Source organism: Podarcis pityusensis (assembly GCF_964106645.2).
Source record: "Podarcis pityusensis genome assembly, chromosome: 3".
Taxonomy (NCBI): domain Eukaryota; kingdom Metazoa; phylum Chordata; class Lepidosauria; order Squamata; family Lacertidae; genus Podarcis; species Podarcis pityusensis.
This window is the reverse complement of record NC_138026.1, coordinates 95,072,372-95,096,579: the sequence shown is the minus strand read 5'-3', so window position 1 is coordinate 95,096,579 and position 24,208 is coordinate 95,072,372. Positions and strand designations below refer to the sequence as shown.

At 39.4% G+C, this 24,208-nt stretch overlaps 1 protein-coding gene across 1 annotated transcript in view; it reads left to right on the top strand.

Moving 5' to 3' along the window:
• SPATA17 (spermatogenesis associated 17) overlaps nt 1-24,208 on the top strand; it is a 77,728-nt gene that overhangs the window by 30,087 nt on the left and 23,433 nt on the right. The window contains 4 exon segments of the mRNA XM_081000601.1: nt 142-265; nt 10,496-10,693; nt 15,970-16,118; nt 22,663-22,795. Coding sequence (XP_080856727.1) covers nt 142-265; nt 10,496-10,693; nt 15,970-16,118; nt 22,663-22,795 — 604 coding nt within the window.

Genomic DNA, 24,208 nt, shown 5'->3' with positions numbered 1-24,208 from the left:
CCAATCCTGATGTTGTCGATTTCAGTAAACAGTGGACGATGCCAGCATATCATCACTAGGGAAGATGGGCTGGGAAAGGCTTTTTAAAGCACTGATGCCTTTTTACATTGGCCCAGTAATCATTTAAATGTTTTCATGCAGGAAAGAACTGGAAGAGTTTGCGGAGATGAAGGAGAAAGAGGAACGGAAAAAAGCCCTCGAAAGAGAAAAAAGGAAAAAGGATTACCTCGCCCAAAAGATGCATTACCTCCTTAGCACTGTGCAGGTTGGTGTACCTGTCCCTGACAGCTCATGCAAACCACTGAGGCCCCTAGCTTGACAGAGATAAACTAGCAGGCTGAATGGGACATGACTTGTTGAAAAGATATCACAAAGACACTACTTCGAGTTCAATTTAGTGCATTTCTATAGGCGAGAGCAGGTACCATGACTGCTGCGTGACACGACAGCAGCTTCATAGAGGCGGCATCAGCGCGGCTGGCAGAAAGAGTCCAAGTCAGCAGTTTGATCTGCCATTGTGATAACACAACACAAAGGGCATAACCTCACTTTAAAAACTCATTTTGACTGGCTTATTGTTGTGGTGGTTTCACTTGTCAAGGACTAACCAGTTATTAAGCTGAGGAGGGGTTTCGTATTTTTTTCTGTTTTAATTGAGCTAATGCTTTGACCAGAATTACATTGCTCCACTATGTTTCAAAATAGGTGGTTAAGAATGGATTATCTGTAAAAAAACACACAACTTTCCAGAGTGATCTTCTTGGGTCAGCAAATTTACCTTGATTACCTTCTTGTAGACAGTACTCTTGAATATCTTCCAACAGATCTATTTACTCTTCTTAGAAGATTTGCTGGAATTCTGAAGAGCTATTTGGTATGACAGATGTTCCCCTTTTTAATCCCTGCTTAAGTTCATCAGTGCAAATAAGTCTTTTCCTGCCTGCGATAAGTGCTTATTTATATGAACATCCATACTGGAAATGCAAGCACAATTGTTTCAGTCTTAAATGGGTATCTGTTATTGATGATTAGACTTTTTATTTAGTCATGCTCACTTTTTGCTTAACAAGTGTCATTCTTCCAATCAGAGATCGAAGACAACAGCATAAGATTTTGCCATTGAAAATTTAGCTCCCTTCTTTTGTGTCACATCAATCATGAATAAGCAATGTTGGAGTTTGTTTACCTAAGCTGCATAGCAATTAATTATGGGAAAGTGAACTGATTAGTGGAAATTAGTTATTTTAATTGTAAATTTAGTGAAATCAAGGTTTGTTTGTGAAGAAACAGAAGAAAGGACTAATTAGTAAATCAATATTATTAAAAATGAATTATTCATCTGCTCCTTGAAAGAAAAAATCTCTGGGAGAGGACTTTTCATTGTTTAAAACTTTAATTTAGATATATAAATACCTCCAAATATTTCAAAGAGTGGACAAACCTCATGTCAATGAAGACAGTGCATAGGGGTATTTATGGTTAATTTGGAAATTTAAGATTTCTCATCCTCATAATTTCAAGACAATCTACAAACATGCTAATCAAATGGTGCAATATGTAGCAACATGTGAAAATCACACTCGTCTCTGAAGTGTAATGCACTTATTGAAATATTACTTAACAATTTAAGAACTAGCACTTCAGGTCCCAGCCCCAAAATGTGCCAATGTCATTGCAGAATTGCGGTGTATCTTACATTCCCTGTGATCCGATATGCAGCAGGTTAATGCAAATATGCAAATTACACACACATTAAAATATACAGATTTGTTGCATCCTTATATATTACCTTCTCAGGGTGTCTAATGCTGGTATAAACTTAGCATACAAAGAAGTTAAAAATAGAATTGGAATTGTATTTTGATTAAAACTGAGGTTGCTAGAAGACAATGCCTGGAGAAATAAATGACAAGCTCTAAAACTTTATCCTTATGAAATATTGAGCTTTTAATCAACGTTCTTCGTTTATTGGTGGTTTCAATAACTAGTCAAGTAACACCTAACACATCTAAGCCTTCCTTTGTTTGAAGAAAATTCTTTCTTCATCATCCCTATAATTATGAAGAAACTTGCCATAGAATCTATGCCAGTGTTTTCAAGTCATAAATTATGTTATCTGCTCCACCTACTGGTTGCCTTGTGGAAGAGATCCAACTGCGTCCTACAGCTAGAAATACACTGAGATAGTGTTAAGATCTATCCAATTTTCGTATTCATAACATTTCTGTTGAGACAGAGATTTTAAAGGGGGAATTTTGAGTTTGTTTTTCAGAGGAAGCCATGGAATCCTTATTTTATTTCTTTAAATGGTGCCTGCTTTTCCTCGCGTTATTCTTTCTCAGGTTTGTAGTGCCAGCACAAAGCTTTTACAAAGACCGAACAACATCATTTTAGTTTATTAGACTGAACATCTTTTCTATCTGTAAGACAAATCAATAAGAGCAGAGCAGGAAACTTTTATCATCATTTAATATTTGTAAGACACACTACAATTGACAGTGGTTAATTTTTATAATAACAATTCTACATTGTAACCCTTCCCAGAGCGGCTTAAAATATGAACATAAGCAATGTGTGTCTCCTTGTGTATGTATTTTTAAAATGTAATTTTGTCGCTCAACTTCAGCAAGAAAAAGAAGAATGTGCCGAAACAGTGAAAGCCAACCAAATTATTACACATATTGTTCCTGTATTTTGGAAGATTTTGAATCTTCAAGTGACAAGAACTATAAATATACCTATTTTCTGCCCCTCATATTATTGCACCAAAATAGCTACTAACATCCTCTTCCTCCTCTTAAAAGCGACTTGCTATGACAGAGCTTGCATTCATCAGTAATTTGGCTAAAACAACAAATGGTAGCATTAAAATCAGTAGTGGAATTATAAAATTAATTTTTTTAGTTAGTATGCCATGGTAAATTGCTTCTATTGCAGCTTGACCTGCTGTCTCTGGTGTTTTGGTTTGTAAAGCGATGATATTTGCAGTATTATTAATTTGCATGTGTTTATTTCTATTTTGGCTCGGCATGTAATGCCTCAGGCTTATATTATTGATTCAAAAAGAGCTAAGTAGTCCGTTGTAGCAGTGTTGGCTGCTGTGGCTTTTCGGGATCTGCAGACAAAGATGATGTGCCCACACTGTTTTCCGCTTTTTAAACAACTCAATAAAAATAATGATGACATTGTCCTTGAAATGCAACTTGGTGGTACAGTTTTATGGTATGAAGCAAAATCTTACCAATTTTTAAGATAGCTGTAAATCTTGTGCTATAGCATATTTCCTTCAGATAAATAAATTCTCTGGAGGATTTGAGAGAAAATGGCGAGTAGGGGTCCCTGATCTGGCTTTAGCTGTCCATATTGTGTGCTGTGAGTTAGTTTTTAATAATAGCCAAACAGAATGTAGAAAAAAATACTTTCATCCTAGTCAGATATAAGATAAAGAAAAGAAGCCTATTGCATGGAAAAGATCCATTTAAAACATAATATTATTAAAACATTAAAGATTGCTCAAAATCTTGGTTTTGTGTCACGATCAGAGTATGTTGAAGTGCAGTTTTCGGGCAATGTCCTCCAGGGAAGAAACACTTGCTTTTTTGGGGGGGGACGCAGCTAGCACTGTGGGTTAAACCACAGAGCCTAGGGCTTGCCGATCAGAAGGTTGGCGGTTTGAATCCCCGCGATGGGGTGAGCTTCCATTGTTCGGTCCCTGTTCCTGCCAACATAGCAGTTCGAAAGCACGTCAAAGTGCAAGTAGATAAATAGGGACCGCTCTGGCGGGAAGGTTAACGGTGTTTCCGTGCGCTGCTCTGGTTCGCCAGAAGTGGCTTAGTCATGCTGGCCATATGACCCAGAAGCTGTACGCCGGCTCCCTTGGCCACTAAAGTGAGATGAGCGTCGCAACTCCAAAGTCGTCCATGACTGGACCTAATGGTCAGGGGTCCCTTTACCTTTACTTGGCCAGAAGACACAGCCCTGCCGCCATAACTCTTTTTCAGATGATTTATTTATTTTGTTTGTAAAATTTATTTCCTGCCCCTCATCACCAAACAATTCCAGGGTGGATCACAATAATAAAAATATACCATAAATACACCATAAAGTCAGATTTTAAAATTCCCTATTAACACTAGCATGACAATAGGCAGCTCACATCATCTATTCCATTTTAGACAATCCAGGTGTCTGGATGCCTGCATGCATCACACACTGCCCCCAAAGTCTTGGTGAAAGAGATAGGTTTCCAGCTGGCACTAAAAACTGTAAATGTCAGCACCAGCCACATTATGTGGGAAGGATATTTCCACAGTTGGGGTGCCATCACTGAGAAAGCCTAATCTTTGCAGGATTCTTAAATCAAAGGACCAACAATACAGAGAGGGGTACTCCTTGAGATAACTTGGTCCTAAGATATAAATGGCTGAGCCCCCTGGAAGACCACTATCTGCAAAATAAGAGGAGGACCACCCAGCCAGCTCCTTCAGAGAGATGGCACCTACCACAAACCAACTCTAGTTAGCCTACATGAGGCTTCAGTTGGCTATATGTCCCTTTAGAGACAACATCTTCTGCAGTTGTCTTGACAACTCTTAGAGCTGTCCAAAGGCCTGGTCCAATCTGTTTTGACTGAATACTACCCGATTGTCCTGTTAGCATCAAGCTCCCATAAAACTGGGTATCTTGAAAGCACTGTTATTCTCTTTCGGTAGAAAGAACATGTGGTGAGTCCATAAAGTAAGGGAAAATTCCAGAGCAAGGAGTTCCAGTGAATGAGGCTTAATTTAATAATTTAAAATGAATACTGCTAAATTAGTTATTAAACAAATGGAGATATATAAATGGCCTAGCCAAAATGGAGGTACTTTAGGAATAATGCTGGACCTCAGTTACAGCATTTCATCAATGGATACCGGTAAGTAAAACATCACTGATACTGTATACAGACCTGCAGATTATAGGTTAGCGTTTCCTGCTTCTTGTTCAAGCAAAATTATTATTAAATTCAAGAGGACTTTTCACACTGCAAGATTATTGCACATAATAAATCAGTTTTCGATGTACATCCCAACACAGTTAAGCCAAACCTTCTGAATTTAAGATGTTGACACACCACAATTCTAAGACAACTCACTTGGGACTTAGGTCCAAGTGCATGAATTGAGTGTGTGCTTTAGAAATCTGATGCAGGTGTCAGCCTTCCTTGCAACTCACAGCCACACTGAAGTTGTTCAGATGGTTGTCATTTGTTTAAGTTCTATAAGGCAAAATCTTAACAAAAGGCTGTCTTTTGTGGGTTCTTTAAATCTTTGAATAATATTTAGAAATTCTACAGTGAAGTATGAACTTTTTTCTTTGAGGCTAATCTATAATAGATCCTTGGTTATGCCGTTCCAAAATGCATATATACATCTGATTGTAGTTAAAAGAAATTTGTATTATGTTTAACAAAGAGATTACACTGTATGGAATCATTCACTTCTTTATTTTTGCAATATTTTCAAAGTATGTGTATATGTATTTAAATTTCCAAATCATTCTTTCACCTCTTGACAGAGAGAGAGGCCACCAGAGCTCTCCCCTCCATCTGGACATTAGCAGGAATGTTCACTGGAATTCTTATGGAAGCATTAACTGCAGTACCTGGAAAAATATCATGTTTCTTTTCAGTCCCCCACAAGAGTAATTGAATGTTGAATATCTTACTAAATGCTGGACTGTGACAGTGTGTTAACACTCTTGACTATCTCCTAACAGCAGGGCAATTATTTGCTGAGTGGGATTTTTATAAATCCCCTGGCAGTAGTATGTCCTGATAATTATGATGAAGTGCACTGGTCAGTGTTGATTCAGCAATTCCGTTTCCATTCCAGCAAATATTTCTTTCACACCTCTCCTTCATGCTTCTACATTTATGGTTTCTTTTTTCAAGAAATGCACTCTCTGTTTCTCCGTCTCTGTGTGTGTCTCACAAAGAAAGTAGAATAGATTACATGCACACAAAAAGTTTCAAGGAACGAGCTAGAGCTTTGAAAGGGAAAGGATCTAGGGATCAGGCTGTCATGCAATGTCGTTGACAACTTACCCATTTTGGACATGTTAGGTAGATTTATTGTTTGCCTTTTGGGGCTACCTGTGTGCCCAACACTGTTCTTGAATCCCAGGTTGAACTCTGTCTTGGAATGCTTTTTTCCAAATTCACTATATATACCAACTGCACCCTTCCTGGATTTGTGAGGTCTAACCACCATTATACATGCCTTGGTAAGTTCTCAACTACATTTTATCAGTGCATTGTATGTGCAACTACTCTTGAACATAGTTGAGAAAATAAGGTGGGTCCAGAATGCAGCTGCGGAGCTATTGGCAGGAGTTAATCTACAGGGAGCATTTTAATTTGGGGATTGATTTCAAAAGCATTGGAAAGGGATTACTTGTGGTTTGGAAAGCTGTTTTAGGTGGGTGCCTGATACCATTTGTAGATGGTGTACCTGACAGCAAGAATCTGTAAAAAAAATAAATGCAACAGTAGCAATGCACCTTAAGTGATGACACTGGATTATTATCAAAAGAAAATTAGAAGAGTGTGGGTGACTGCTCAGTGTAGAAAAAAATACCAGGCTTTTTAAAAAATGTGATATTTATATAATTCACGAACTTGATCCTTCCTAGCAAAACCTTTCTCTTTGCCCTCTGCATGCCATTCTCAATTACTAAGATTAAAAATTATATGAAGAAAGCAAAATGATACATTGTTAGAAATGAAAATGATTCAAAATATTAATGTAATGCTAAGGGTGGCTGGGTAACAAATGGCACATGCACTCCCATGCTTGGGATCTGGCAAAATTAATAATACTTCTGGGTCATGCATGGGTTTCCCTGGTGTAAGGCCTGATGAAGAAAAGAATTCCAGGGCAAGAGAGCAGAGAGAGTTTGTGGAGCTCAGTTTCCCTTTTTACAGCGAGTCAGAATCATAGCCTTAAAACACACACACACACACACACACACACACACACACACACACAGAGCTTTCACACCTCATTTGCCATATTCACCACTGGGCCACTATTCAGCAGAAGGGCGTATTGCAAGGAGGTCAGTAAGAAGCTATTAGCAGAGTCTCCCCCAGAGGTTTCTTTGGTCTTATTGAGTTGGAAGTTAGCATGACAGTACTGCAAATAACTCAGTTGTAGGTTTTTTAACAGTTAGCACAGATTTCCCTATAGTGTTTGTCACTTCAGAAAATTGTTCCTGAAAATGAAGTCCCAGAAAGCCAGCTTTGACAGAGGCCCTTGTGAGAGACGCTTGCGAAGAACATGAATACAGAAAAAAGTGTCATGCTCTCCACAGACTAGATGTGATTTGAAAGGGGGTTGGGGTTGGGAATAACCTATAGTACTATTTAGAAATAAAGCTGGAAAACACACTTTAGCATTGGATACCCTGCTAAAGTAACACTGATGACTTTCTAACTGGTTATACTGGGTGATGAAAATGATCGAACAGGATGCTGGGGATGACCCTGGGGTTTTTGAAAGCATAAACGCCAGTCGGTTTATGCCCAACTCTTTTTTTTGTATGGATGGATGGGGTTGGGGAGCAGAGATGGGTGGATGGCAAGGAAACTGGTTATGTCACCATAGGTTAAACCAAAGGGGGGATATTTGCAGAGGAACTTAAAGGTCTGTTCATTTATACATGTTTATATATGTTCAGATAAAACTATTCAGTTTACTGTTCTGCAAAATAGGAGCTGAGGATGGAGCATGGTGATTGCTCTGCTAATGCAGTACAAACAAGGGTAACATCCAGCTACTGTTGAGTACTTTTATGTCTTACTGGTTTCAGCAGAATAACCCTCCCATTGAATTAAACGTGAGCAAAAGCTGCCATATTTTGGCTGGTCATGTCTCAAAACAATAACACCAGTGTTGGCAAGACACCATACCACTACTACTGCATATACCCTTGTAGCTGTGTGGGACGTGAAAGTAAATACAGGCTAAAGCCAAGGATCACTTAGAAGAAACCAGTTTGCCTATTGTCATCCTGTATTCTTGTTGCTTTTTATAAAGTATGCTTATTTTTAACCCAAACCCCAACTATTCTGGGCATAATATGAACAGCATAATAAGATGACCGCTAAACAATTATTTAATCAGTTTTCCACAGGTAGAGGATATGAGTAGGGAAGTATCTTGTTTGGGGTGATTTTTCCCAGGGATTTCTTAGAGATGATGACCTAAGTGTTTCATGATATTCAGGTGGTGACAGGATAGAACTTGGAAATGAATGTACAGAAATAGAAATATAAAGCTAGGTTTCTTAAATATAGAAGAACAAGCCTTGCTGATGATGAATGAGCATGGCTTTTGCAAAGGAAATCCCTGCCTCATAAACCTTCTGGAGTTCTTTGAGAATTTCACTTAGCATTTAGTGTTAGAAATGGTCCGATTGACACTTTTACTCAGGCTTCTAAATACCTTTTGACAATGCCACTAACCAGAGTCTGCTGAGCAACGTTAACAGTCATTATATATGAGGATTGGCACTTCGATGGATTGGCAGTTAGTTAAAGAACAGAAAATAGATTAAATAGACAGACTAGGATTAAATAGACAGTTTTCCACAGTGGTGCAAAGTAAACAGAAGAATCTGTAGTGGGACTGGCACTGTTTAAATAATTAGTTCATTATCTGGAGTCAAGGGTGAACAATGAGGTACCCAAGACTGCCAAATGATGGTGGAAACCCAAGAAGATATAGAAGGGCTCCAAAAGGACTTCTCTAAATTTCATGAATGGACAATAAAATGGGAAATTAGGTTGAGTGTAAGCAAACCGATGCACATTGAGACAAAATACTCCTGATTTAGTATATACATTGATGGTGTGTCAACTGGTAATGACTAACCCAGGGAGAAAGTACTTTATGTCATTATAGACAGTTCAGTGAAAGCATCAGTGCAGTTTGTGGCAGTGGTAAAGAAGGCAAATTCCTTGCTATATCTAGGTTATTAGGAAATGGATTGAAAATAAAACGGCCAGAATTATAGTGACTATATACAAATCTACAACTATTTTTAGAATGTAGCATAGAGTTCTGGTCAGCCAATCACAAAAAAGCGTATCACAGGACTCAAAAAGAGGCAGGAAAAGACAAAATGATCCAAAAGTTGGAGCATTTTCCACGTAATTAAAAGCTAATGAGTTTATGTCCTTACCATTCAATAAACAGCCAATCTTCCCATCCAATTATCTATCTGCATATAGGAGTCTTCTATACATTTGAACAGCAATATATAGATATAGATAAATAAAAGCTTGCTTAACTTTTTGACACTAAGAGTTTGAATTTTCCTGTGGGACACACTAATGAAAAATGCATTACAGCTAATTGAGGAGCACTCAATCCTCTCACTCCCAAGAGGTTAATACATTATGAGAAGCTGGACTCTTAAGTTTCCCTAGGAGCCAGAAATCAGCAGCAGATGCAACAATATAAACATTGTCTCTACATCTGCTTCAGCTCAGTTCTAACACTTTCTTCATTTCTCTTATTCAACAGTGCTTAACAGTTAAAAAGATAATTATGCTACCTGCATAAATCTTGTTTCAACAGGCCGATACGCTTGTTCTAAAATGGCTCTTTTGGAACAACATATCAATAATCCTTTTTTAAATTTTTCTTTGCGCTGATTAGATGACTTACACATCCCACAGCTCTCCCAGCCCATTAAGGTGGCATGTGTAGATGCAGGTTTTTGGGTGTGCTTGTAGTGCCATATGAAGAACCACATGGAAGCAGCATCCCCCGCTGTATTGAAAACTGAATGTACAGAAGCAGTGCTGTGCATGCAGTTCCTGGGATGGCATCCAGCATTCAGGATATATTTGTGGTTCCGTGTCAATAATTCAGAGCATACAACAGTTGGTGTACCAATGAGTGATATCCAACTAAGTCAAATACAGGCTAGTACTCTTACTCAATGAAACCTGAGTCAATTATGTCCATCGATTTCAGTGGGTCTATTCTAACATTGGATATCACCCAAGGATGTCTGGTTTGAATCTGCAACACATTTCAAGGAATTTTCCAGGGGTTCTATGGCAAATAACATGGAAAAGGTTCTCTGCAGGAAGAAATTTGAACATCAAACAAAACTCTTTACATACACATACACATACACATACACATACACATACACAAAATCCCCAAGTGATTTATTTATTTATAACAATAATTCTATACCACCATCATGTAAAATATGAGTGCAGTGTACAATATATGAACAATAAAATAAATACTAAAAGTAGTATGTATAATATGTATTATACTTCCATCATCTTTAGCTTTCTTGGTGAGCTTGTCTTCTGTAAGCATGTAATAACTAATTTATAATAAATAATATAAATAAATGAAACATTGTTTGATTTTCTATCTACACTAGAGAAATTTTGAAGCAATGCACATAAATGGTGGTGTGTCTTTAGATTGCAGGAATATACAACTCGCCCTACAGGAAATCACCGGATCCAATGGAATTGGAATTAAGGAAAGCAAAACCTTTGAGGCCCAAGAAGAAAAAGGTCAAGAAGGATGCTGTCAATCTCCACTGGAATGCTTATTCTGATTTGTTTGGCTTCCAACGAGAGCCAGCTCTTCCTCCTATTGGGAGACAAAAACCTCAGGTATTGTGTATCAATAACTCCCAATATCACCCACAGCTACAGAGTGTTAAGTATGTTTAATCTCGTTGATTTCATTGTTCTTGACCGTTATTCTAGGACAAACATTCATGAAATGACTGAAAGGTTTTTGTTTCCATCTTTATGAGAGACCATGTGTTTTAAATGGCCACATAAAATGAAAGATGTTAGCAATACCCTGTACAGTAGTTCCTCGGGTTACAGACACTTCAAGTTACAGACGCTTCAGGTTACAGACTCCGCTAACCTGAGAACAGAAATTGCGCAGCAGCGGCATGGCAGTGGGAGGTCCCATTATCTAAAGTGCTACCTCAGGTTAAGAACAGTTTTAGGTTAAGAACGGACCTCCAGAACGAATTAAGTTCTTAACCTGAGGTACCACTGTATATAATAGCTCTCAGGCTGCAATTGTTGTTTTATTCAGGAGATCTGGTTTAATCAACCTTAATGGGAATGGAACTTTACATTCATTTCATTGTGGGAGAAAGTTCCACATACTTAAATCACAGAACTTTCCCAAGCATTGAAGAGAATGGACTATCCCTGTCCCTCCTCACAGAGATGGCTATGAGTACAGTGGAATCTTGGTTCTCAAACCTAATGCGTTCGACTCCTTAAACTGTTTGAAAACCAAGGCATGGCTTCCGATTGGCTGCAGGAGCTTCCTGCACTCAATCGGAAGCCGCGTCAGATGTTTGGCTTTTGAAAAACATTTGCAAACTGGAACACTCACTTCCGGGTTTGTGGCATTCGGGAGCCGATTTGTTCAGGAGCCAAGCTATTCGGGAACCAAGGTACCACTGTACATTCTTCGGTGGGGCATTCCATAGCACAGAAGAGAATATGACAGTCCCTTCATGCCCTGAGCTCTGCGTGCCCTGTGAAGGTTTCACAAAACGTTGAGTTATCTCCAGTACCTAGAAGGAGTCCCATCAGTGTTTCAAATTGTTTTTGCCCAGTACCATTTTCAATCTCAGAATCAAAATAACAGAAGTGATGACAATTTCATCTTTCTTTATTTCCTCCCGCTCACACAATGTTCACTTAGAATGTCATTTGCTGCTGATCCAACTGAGTTGCAATGTTAATTTCCCTGACTAAAAGATCAATTTACCATGGGTAGAAGAATGAACAGGCAACATACATTTCTAAGGAGTACATCTCTCCCTATATTGTGTGAAGATCTCTTTAATATTTTAAAATCAAAGTGGAAATCCTGTTGTTTCTGGAACTACTTTCTGCTGCAAACTTGAACTCACTGAAATTGGTTATAACAGTTAATGGCCATTTAAAATCAATTAGGCTCTTCCCTAGAGTAGATGGGAGTATCTCCACTAGCCTCCAATTTGCCAAAATACAGTTATACTACGTGTTGATTTGCTAGATTTCTCTTGTTTAGGCTACTTTGGAGCATCCCCCCCCCCCCCAGTTTAGACACAGACAAAGAAACTTAAACAAGAAAGCCTTTCAGAACAAAGAGAATACTTCTACTTATTCCCCTGCACATTGAAGAGGGAATTTACTGTATAATACTTTAATCCTTTCAGTGCCCTGGGATGTACACTGTGGAGTAAATTTTCAAAGTACAGTGCATGGATTTAACTGTGCGACTCTCATTGATGTTAATGGGAGTCACACGGCTAAATCCCTGGACAACACAATTTAGAGGTGTATGTTTGGGAAAGGACATTGGTCTGAGCTGATGAAACAGCTGGAATGAAAATCCAACAGAATGCACTGTTCTTAAAGTGGTCTGGTGGTGTGACAATGAGGGATTTATAATTGCTAGCTATCCTTGTGACTTAGTACTCAGTGACAGCAGCATTTGACATTAAACTTGTGTACCTTACACATTAGGCGCCATGTGAGTGTTAAGATACCAAAATGTGCTCAAGGAGAGTGTTAAAACAAGAGTTTGTATTCATGTCAAATTTTCAGACTAAACATTTAACTATCTATTGGCTTTCTCAGGCAGTATATGGGAAAATATTGTGTGTGTGTGCAGTGGCGTAGCGTGGGGGGTGCCAGGGGGGCCGGCCGCACCGGGCGCAACATCTGGGGGGGCGCGCTCGCTGCCTCCGGAGTCGCCGAAGAGCCTCGGGCGCAGGCTGTAGCAGAGCCCCATGTCTCGTGGAACCGACGAGCTGTGCGCGCGCCCGGGCTGAAGGCGTCCGGCAGGCAGCGGCTCTCAGCCCCGCGCGTCAGGGCCGCGGAGGACGTGCCAGGCAGCCCCTCCTCACAGCCCCGCCTCCGCTGCTGCTGCTGCAGCTGCTGGGCCATGTTGCATTTTCCTCGCCTCTCTGCCCCCCTCCTCCTCCGGGCAAGCGGCGTGGTTTGGGCGGCAGCGCCAGCAGCAACTCGACTCAGATCGGCAGGTTAGGGGTTGGGGGGGGCGCAAATTACTTGCCTTGCCCCGGGTTAGGGGGCGCAAATTACTTGCCTTGCCCCGGGTGCTGACAACTCACGCTACGCCGCTGTGTGTGTGCACGTAACACACACACATATATTCATACTGTTGATATATATTCTGTCAAATCTCTGACTTTTATCACAGAATTAACTAGAATTACAAAACACTGGAAACAAAGATTGTGAAATTAGTTGTCACTTTATTAAAGGTAATTAAGAACATCTACATTGCTTTATTTTCTCTCTCCTTTCCCCCTTATGGCCTGCTATGCAAGGCAAACAGGATAGGATCAGATGCTAAGGTTCTTGGATCATTTGAGTTATCATCCATAAATGCAGTGAAACATTCAGGATAGTACACTCATCTGGTGTGCAAGAAGTTGTATGAATCAGATACTGTTGTTAGACCTCAGGCTGAGTTACCAAAATTGGCCTCCAAACCATAATCAGAGCTTTTCTGGATCAAACTATATTCCAAAATCCTGTTCATACAGTGACCAATAGCGAGTAGCCATTGATTGTCTTATCCTCTAGGTCAGCCTTTCTCAACCTGTGGGTCCCCAGATGTTGTTGAACTACAACTCCCATCACCCCTAGCTAGCAAGGCCAGAGCTCAGGGATGATGGGAGTTGTAGTCCAACAACATCTGGGGACCCACAGGTTGAGAACCGCTGCTCTAGGTCAATGGTTCCCAATTGGTAGTTTTATGAGAGGTGGAGAAAAACCTTTCTCTACCTACTTTATCCACACCATGAAAAATCATTTAGAACTTTATTGATAATTTTGGTTACTCTTTTCTGAAACTTTACCTTTTTTGAGGTGAGGCAACCACAAACTGTACACAGCACTCCACATATGGTTATATCATAGCTTGGGGTAATGGCATTATGATATTAGCTGTTGGTTTTTTTAATGACCCCCAAAGTGAGATTTCACAGCTGTAGGGTTGACATCATCATGCTATCAACTATGATCCCAAAGTCCCATCCTTTCCATCCAATGCATGTGTAGAGGCAAATTGCTTTAAAGTGGAATGCCACTGTATGCACCATTTATGCCATGTAAATTGTATGCAACATTTACACATCAAAAGCTACTGTAAGCATGGACTTCCCCATTCATTCCAGTGGAGACCACTCTGCATTCTTTTTCTGTGTATAGAGCTTCCCTTTTTCATAATATTAAGGGGAAAGAACTTATAGGTTCGTGCACACCAGATCCCTGACTCATAAGGAGATTGCTGTATTTTGATGACAGAATGCAATTCCGCATGCACTTAAATGCCTCTGCAGTAAGGCATGGTCTTATCTATGTTGGATTGTGCCCATAACAGCAAAACATAGCAGGGGTGCAAGATGGTAGGAATTAAGTGAGAACTTTGAATTGGAAAACAATGTAAGTCTTCTATTTTACTGTTTACACTGAATCCCCATTCTGTGCTTAAAGGACTATCATCACCTAAATAAGATCATGGTTAATTCTTTCCCCCATTTCATGTTTTTAACTGCAAATTTCTAGATAACATAAGCAAATAATGTGCATTATTTTGAGTCAATTACTTGATTGCACTCATTACTCCTGTGAAACCTAATAAACTTTTTAATTTCTTTTTCACACCTTTAAAAGCTCTGTAGTGGTCCCAATAAAATAAATTTATTCTTGGCGTAACCCTTTTGGAAATGAAGGAGGGGGGTCCTGGCACAATGAATAACTGCTATGATCACTTGCTTCCTTCTTTTCAGGAGACCTGGCAATTGGGGTGCTGTGCCTTTAAAAAGTAAAGTTCCAATAAAAATCCATTAACAACTTTCAAATATAGCAATCCTTCTGTCCAGCTGTGAAAAGTACTAGATGATACTTATTTGCCATTTGTGTTATTTACGGTCCGTGACTTTTATGGTAACTGGTTCCTATTATTGGTTTCTATTAATGTAAAACATAAGTGAACATAAATGAGGCGTGAATCATTTCTTTTTATTAGCCCTGCAGTCTTCACTCAGTTCTTGCAGTAACTCCAGCTGTGGCTTGTTAGTGATAACCTATTTAAAGAAAGAGATCCTTCAGAATAAGAGGCATGATTAGGATTGTTGCCCCCACCTCCTTTTCTTGGGTGAGATTGTTTCACTACTTCAGTGTTAGGACAACAGTGGTAAAAAGGAAAACAAGCTGTAATTGGCAACTCAGCAATAGTCAGCTGCCTGTAAATTGTATTGAGTTACAGTGCTAATGATATTTACGGTACGTTCATACTTACTACCTAAAGGCAAGAGGTGGGGTAACCCTTTTAAAAAACACTGGATAGATTTTTCCTTTACCAAATATCAATGGTCTGGGTTCCCACAAACATAGTGTTAGCTTGTCAACATTTCTATGTCTGGAGCACTTCAGACTGTTGATGGCAGATCATACAGCAAATTCTGTCCACCCAGCACCCAATTTATTTATCCACATAGAAAACTAACATAGAAAAGGCTCTTCTCCCTCACATTTTTGTGTGTGTGTTTGTTATAATTTGGAAGCATATTCAATCATACAAGCCCCTGCTAAGTCTAGAATGGTATAGTTCAGATATGATTCATCACTTCTTCCACTGTTTGTGATAACTCAGCAAATGTGTAATTATATTAATATAATTACAGTCTGATAAAAGCTTACTTATTAATCTATAGAAAATTATCACAAGATTAGGTAAGGACCCAAAACTATTAAATTTAGCTTTTCACCAAGATTCGAGAGAGAAACAAGCCTACTCTTAGATGCAGAGACATCAGTGCTAGGCTGCTAATAAAAATCAAAGCAAAGAGGAACAGCCCCAATACAGAACGCATTTCTTCTCCTGTACCTTTCAGGGCCCATTTCGTGATCCTGTTGAAGTGTTGCAGCAACGCTATAAGCCTTTGGAACCGTCTGTGCAGGTGGCAGCTTCAAACGTTTCACTGGAGCTTGCCAGAGAAAAAATTAAACAAGAAGAGTGGAGAAACCGTGTACATGATGAAGTGTAAGTTGCTTGCTTTCCCCTCCTGTTTTCGCATCACTGTGCCTCTTCTTTTTATATCTTTTACTGTTGCTCGATAGACTCAAAAAAGCTGTTGATTCTGAAAAGTTGAAAAGCAACCATTAAGCATAAGTCTATCTAAGCATCATATTTCGTGGACCAAGATTTTCAAATGTCTTAGGCCCTGATCTATTCACCCAGGAAAGCTGAAATACTTGGATTTAAGCTTGTTTAGCTGAGTTGAGGTCAATGGGGCTAAATCGGTTTAAAACCAAGTCCATTTCATCTTGATTGATTTGTGGATTGGGCTATTATTCTGTAATAATCCCACTTAAGTAGTTAGGTTAGCCGCTTCAGATGACAAGCCACTGAACAGCCCTGATCTTAGTCAAGCAAATCAGACACTCCTGGCCAGAAGAGAACTCCACTGCTTCGTACTTCTTCACCAAATACGTGCAAGCTTTCACTGCAGGCTGTACCTCACCCAACCCCATCCCAGCATGGTTCAATAATAGCTTCCTTGCTGTGGCTGCATCTGAGAAATAATTAAGGTAATTCCACACCACCTGGAACATGCTTGTAGGCCTGGTATGCTTGTAGGCCAAGGCAACTTGCCTATTTGAAAAGTACTTGAAAACTGGAATGTTTTCCTTTAACAGACTAAACTCTGAATATAAAGATTATCCGATAAGACTGAGCTGAGGGAGTTTAATAGATCCTTTATATACTCACGTCAGTATGGCTGGCCAAGACTTCCAACAACAGTTTTGCAAGCATAGACGCAATTTTCATTTACTAAACTGAAATAAATATGTGGTAGTAACTTAAACAGGAGCTGTGCAGGCAAAGTACCAGGCTTGGAAGTGCGGGAATTTAACTTTGCATCATTCTCTCTTTTATGACTATATGGTAAAGGAAGAATTATAAGGTTTTACAGTGCCGAAATGGTTTGATAGGTGGCCTACCCACATACAAATTCATGTGTGTGCTCAGCAACTCAAAATATTATTGACACTGTCACTTTTGTTAATACGGTTGATCTCAAGGTGTAGGAAACCTAAATCTACCCATGGGGCTCACTTGACCTGGATTTCATCCACCAGCCCTCCAGAACAGGAAATCAAATCACTGTGCCAGTGGCTTCTAACCCAGTGTAGGGAACTATATACATCCAGTTCTGGGAATCATATGCACTGAACCCCTTTACCTGCACTGTCCCCAATACAGCAAAAGATGCATTTATGGAAACTGGCTTCTGGTTATGTGTTGCCCTCACTGAGTCAGGCTGTTTGAGGTTTAGAATGTGCATTTACAAGTTTGAAGAGCATGGGCAGTTATGAAAACAGGCACTGAATGTTATTCCTTGCAAATCTAACACATCTAAAACTTTTTTCAAGTTATGTCTAGTTTGTCAGATGCTTTGCAACTTTAGCAATTTGCATATTTTCTGGACTATTATTGTATTATGATAAACAGGGATTATCATATATTTTCAGATAATGTTTTCTTAACAATTCAACTTCTATTTGTAACTCTTCCATTTATTTTAATTACTAGCACAGTGTGCAACATTTATTAATCAGCAGAGCCTTTTTAAGTTAAAATACTAAATTAGCTAACCCCATTAACACAGAATACTCCAAACAAGCAGTAATAGGAGAGGTAGTTACTGTGCAAATCGTATTATACATGCGGGTGCTCTAGGGCACAGTTAAGCATGATTACCCTCTTTTGATCCAGTATTCCTCTGCCTCTTCTAGCTAATTTCCAGTGGAAATTTACAAAGTGGTGCCTTCATTTTTCCAGCTTAATTTTTCTAATGAAGTTCTGGTACTTTATAACACTGGGGATATAGATAATAAGTCTGTATATAATTAAGAAGTTCTAGAATGTGTCCGCAAAGAAGAGGTCTCATTACTTTTGCTTTATACGAGAAGTGGGCTAGCATTTGTCTGCTGCTTTTACTTCTACTGCAGGCTGGGATTAAAACCAAAACAGCCCAATGATTATTAGTGTTATATCAGAAAACATAATGCAGGCAGCGCAAAAACAACCCTTGTAACTGAAATATAGCCAATGTAAGGCTATGTAAAGTTTTTAAATAATAATTCTTAAAGATATGACTTCTTGAGAGGCACTTTAAGCACAACCTAGCTCGTTTTCTCTTTTCTTTTTTTAGCCTTCAGTTGTTACACATAAAATTATATCTAGCACAGGGGAGTTGACTGAAAACAACTATTGCCTTAGACCTGTTGTCTTGGAAGGGATGGGAATTAAATAACGTTTAATACATGCTTTCATAAATCAGACACTTTTTATAGTTTAGTGCATGTGCTGCTGCAGCTAATGCAGTACCATTTCATTAATGTGCTCTAATCTTGTGCTCTCCTTAAAAGATTTGCAGGGCTAAACACAGTTCCTTCTAACATTGGTCGCAAAACATTCAACCCATAGAATGAATACAGGTCCATGGGTCATACATAGCAGCCTATCAGGGTGCTCAGCAAGAATATTTGATTCTTCTACTCCTTGGGGTGACAGTTTGCTTTCTGGCCAAGTGTCAAAGAATACCTGATACTCAAATGACTGCATGTAATAAACCTAACAGGCATACAAGCCAAATAGCAGAGAAAACACATAACATTGCACAGTGCATTCTTCACTCTGGACTGTTAATGTGCTCATTCATTGTATATATGTATATATTGGCCAGTAGTGGGTGGGCCTTGGCGTTGTCCTCATGCCCCCTAAGAAACATCCTTCAGGTGAGGACAGTGGTCCCATCAGTAAATGAGTGTCATTAATCCAGACAAAGAAATTATTTATCAGAATGCTAGGCCTTAGCTTCTAAACCAGCCTTTCTTAACATTAGACTACAACTCCCATCATCCCTAACCACTGGCCATGATGGGAATTATAGTCCAACAACATGTTGGAGACCCAAGGTTGAGAAGGGTTGTTCCAAACAGTTGGGTTCTGGGACCCAGGAGAAGCTGGCTCTCAATCCAAGTGGGTCAGAAGCAGGGAGGCGGTCCAAAGCAAGTGGTGGTTCAAGTTCCAAGCAATCAATCAAGCCCCAGAAGGGACAGGAGTAGATGCATGGGCCAAACTAGGGGACTGACCGTTAGGCAGAATCCTCACACAATGAGACAAGTTGTCAAACTAACCAGCAAGCTTTGTGACTCCGGCTTTATAGGGCGTGATGGACAAGGATTGACTTTTTGGATCAGCTGGTGGTACTCAGGCCTTGGCTTGTACATCCACCAAGTTCAGTCTTCCAGTCTTGCACTGGAAAGAAAGTACTGGTAGAGCAGGAGGTATAATGCTGGAGTCTCACTTGCTCTCTCACACAAAACTGAACTGCTCTCTTTGAGGGCCACTAAGTAAACCCTATAACCTTCCATCTAAGCTTGTTTCCTTGAGGTCCATCTTATTATGACCACAAAACACACTGCTAGGCCGCAAATGACGCTGTACACCATCACCAGATTTGTTTATATTTGATTTCTTTTGTGTTGCAATTTTCAAGCAGTTTTGTTTCTAAAATGACAGGAGCTCACTGTGTCCTACCTTGAGAACTTCAGGTTAGTCACAAATCTTCTACAGGAAGGTCTGAATTCTTTATGATCATCTAAAGCCTAGCTTGGGTTAATGACTTTATCTCAAGGTTTAAATACAGTTCCTGTGCTATTTTGCTCTGGCAATCCAATATTAAAACCCCAGTACAACTGCCAAGATGGAAGCCATTTCATTACATATTTTAGTGCAAGTCACAATATATAATTAGATCATGAAATCCTTCACTTTCTGTAAACATTTGTGTTTTGAATCGGGGCTATTCTCAATGTCTTTTATTATCAAGATGCAAGGCTTTCCTGGGTTATAAAATTAAGAATTTCTACTAATAAATGCCAAATGAAAGAATCCTATAAACAAAAGAATCTGCATATATTTCTATTATAAACCAGACATATTGTCTTTGATGTTTTACAGCACTTAACAATGTATTCCTTATTATAGAAAGTTATTTTTACATACACCTTGTTCTGAGCTTTAAGACTACCCTAAATTCCATGCATTCGTGGGCAAATTCCTTTGCTACTAGCCTTGTCTTTCAGTCATCATCCAATCCCTGGAGAGAGCCAATTTTCTTTCATGTCTGAACAAAAGAAAAATGTACTATTAAAATGCAATTCAGAAGTGATAAAAACTGTAAGTGGAGCAGCCGGCTTCCAGCAACTCCTATGTATACTCAGGGACATTGGGGCCACATTAATTTTTTGTGTGTGTGATGTCCATCCCATGTGCAAATTAGCCCTAGAAGTGCTATAATCTGTCTTATATGAAAGCCACCTGCCCCATGAGTATATACATGCTTCTGTAGCTTTGTATAATTTAAAGCTCTGCTACTTCTGTGCTTTTGTTTTGTTAATTTTCAAGAGCCCTTGGTTTTGAATTCTTTATGGGCAATTTGACTGGCCAGATGCTAATAAAGACCAATTTGTTTCCCCACAAGGAAGGTTTATTGATATAATTTACTGTTGATGACATATTAAATCCTTTCAGTAAAGGATTTAAAAATAGAATTCAGCAGTTAAAATAAGAAAATCGGGGTTTTTTTCAGATGGCATCACAAAAAGTAGTACGCAACCATTAAAAACTTTCTATTGGAAGCTTTTCAAAAAGAAAAAGCTAATAAATGTTTCCTATCTTTTTTAAAGGGCCTCTTCTTTTTTCACTTTACACTGTTCAGTATAGCATCTGGGAGAAATGAAAACTTAATTTAGCCTTCTGATATCTGGGCACAATAACATTTTGCCTCGTGGTACAGACAGTGATCTAATAATTTAGGGTATGATCCACAGAGTCTTTTTCATAAATGCCTTTACTCTCAGGGAGCACCGTAATTACCCTTTCTTACTACCAGGGGTGCCAACTTGAATAAATTATTTTGGAGGCCCAGGTAAGCCCTGCCCCGCATAACCGATCACATGACACAATGCGTAATTGATCACATGACACAGTCCCACATATACCATTTGAATGGAAATGCCCATCAACTCTGTGGGGCCCCTGCCCCATCTAATATTTTATTGTGGGGGCCAAAGCCCCCATAGCCCCTGGGAGTTGGCTTCTATTCTCACTACAGTATTATGGTATCCTATTTGATGCCCCACCGAATGAGCAAACAACCAACTTTTTCCCCTTAGCAAGAACTTCTCTTGATGTCAAATTACTTTCCTGCACCTCCACACCTGAAGGCAAGGGGTAGTTACATTGCTTACCACTGATGTTTTATTGGAGTCTGATACAAAATGAATTCTGTTCATGTCTCCAGAACCCATAGATGAGGTACGGGAGAAATCCCCACCAGGACCTAGTTCCTAGTGAAGAAATGGGGAGATGCGTGGGGGCCTGACTGGCTCTCCAAGGTTTCAGGCAGGAGTCCTATCCAGCAGTGCCAGGGATTGAACCTGTGACCTTCTGCATCCTAAGGTCACTGAGTTGCATCCCTTCTCAGCCAGCTCACCCTCCCCACCTCCATTCTGCCTCTGATGCACTCAGGAACAGTGTGCAGGATTCATAATACAATGGCACATTGGTTCCCAAACGGCTTAGTTGTCGAACAAATCAGCTCCCAAACGCCGCAAACCTGGACGTAAGTGTTCCAGTTTGCAAACATTATTTGGAAGCCAAATGTCTTCTGCGGCTTCTACAGCTTCCGATTGAGTGCAGGAAGCTCCTGCAGCCAATCGGAAGCCGTGCCTCGGTTTTTGAACGGTTTCGGGAGTTGAACAGACTCCCGGAATGGATTAAGTTTGAGAACCAAGGTGCCACTGTAATCATCATCATCATCAGAATTTCGGCAGCAGCATTTTGAACCAGCTGAAGTTGGGAACACTTTCCAAGGGCTGTCTCATGACCAGCATAGTGCAGTAGTCCAAACCAGAAATAACTGAAGCACATGGCACATAGCCAAATAAGCTCTCTCTAGTGATTGGTCTGAAGTTTTAGAAAACGAAATACCTGAAGCTGTCCCTGAGTTGGCAAAGAGTGATATTTTTATCCCGGTCTGTCTTTTGGTTATTGAAGAATCATTTGGCCCCAGAATAGGCTGTACAGGCAATGGCTGATTTACACACATTGTGGTGACCCGGAAGTGGTCATAAAAGGGGGCAGAATGGGGGTGGGCAGAGCAGGCTTATGCACACTCTACTGGCACACGTGGGAGTCAGGAGTGTAATCCCTGCACAAATCGTTCATTGCCTTTACTGCCATCATTTCTGTTGAGATGATGAAGTTTTTATAAAGCAGCTCCTGTGTAATTTACTTTCAGCTGTACTATGCAAAATGAAAGGCATAGGGGAGAAGTAAAGGGGGGCATTCATTAACTATGTAACAGCAATGATAGACTATGGCTGTATAAAATGGTTGTGCACTGAAACAAATGCTTTCCACATTTTACAGTTCCCTTGTGATTTATATGACCTGTACTAGTAGAATGAAAAAATATATTAAATAAACATATATGTGTTTCACCTTTCAGGTTTTTGCCATTTTCAGGCCACAGAGTTGATAAGTATGTCCCATCAATCCAAACAGCAAGTAAATATGGTCAATCGAGTTACGGGCTCAAACACTTCCGGGAAGAACACCCAGAGAAATGGATAACAAATAAGGTGAGTTATGTTGGGAAACCAAAGCAAAGTTACAGCTTTGTAGACTTCTTAAAAATATCAAAATCAATCAGATACACTCCACTAAATCAATTTCTACTGAAATGACATAAAAGCTCACTGAATTGGGAAACTATACAGAGCTTTCAGGAGAGTAAAATATGAACTGAAACTCCTCTGCTGTATATTGAAGAAAAAGAAAAAATGGAAATTGTTAAAAAGAATAAGCTTTTACTTTTTAAAAAATCAGGTAAATATGAAGCTATAGAAATATTGCCCTAATTATTGAAAGCTGATGCTTAAAAATTATTCCTCCTCCTCAAGGCAATAAGGAATATAATAAGTGCAGCAATTGTACACAATAATTAAGAACATCACAATACACACACACACGGTGGTTTGGCATAATGAAATTAAAACTTTCACTTACCAATAATGTATTTTAAAAAGTATTATTCTTAGGGCTGCATTTTGTAAGACGGGTAGTTTCCCTTTTCTGCACTGAAGAACATTCAAATATGAGGGTGCTCAACGCTTTACACCAGTTCTTGAGATTGTACCAAAAGGATTAACATTTCACTGCATTGAAATGAACAGGGAAGTCTAGCAAAAGAAGGACCTCAGTGCGCGCATGCACAGCATAAGTGATTACTGGATAAAAGTCCAGTTCCCCAAATTATATGCAACAACCTTACCCTGGTTTTTGTTGTGTGTTTTTGTATTTCTATTAAGAGTTTCAAACATATTTTGTTAATACATTAAAGAAAACAGGCATAGGGCAATCACAGTTGTTGATAACATTGCCATACTATTATATAAAGGATCAGTGTGATTAAGTCGACAAGAAGTTGGGGGTCAAATGAAGAGGAGAATTATGGTTGTGTTTCTTTCTGGCTGAGGTGAGCAAGGAAGAAGAGATGGAGATATTAGGGGGGTTTTGTGTGTTGTTCTTGATTACATTCAGGGTTAGAAGAACCCACCTCCTCAAATGGCAGCAAAGTTCAACACACACACCTGAAAAAATGGTGAACTCACACCTCTCTTTGGGGACCTAAATTTGCTTCCTTTTCCTGTGAGGATCACATAAAATAGGGTGACCTTTCCCCCCAACCCTGTTTGTTTTGCAAAGAAGGAGAAAATAATGGTGGAATCTTTCAATAACAAGAGAAGAAAATAGTTTGTCTGTTACTTTCTCTCTTTCCTGACTAAACATGACTGGAAATGTATTGCTGTTTTCAGACATTTCCAGAATTGTCTGATTTGCTAAAATCTCATTTCAGAATTTCTTGCTACAGGCCTCAATGTTTCTCAAAACTTTTAACATTGTATAAATAGCTGTTCAGTGGAAGGAATTCAATATGGGATAGGATGTCAAAAGTTTAAAAACGGAACTAATATAGATCATCAGTCACAAAG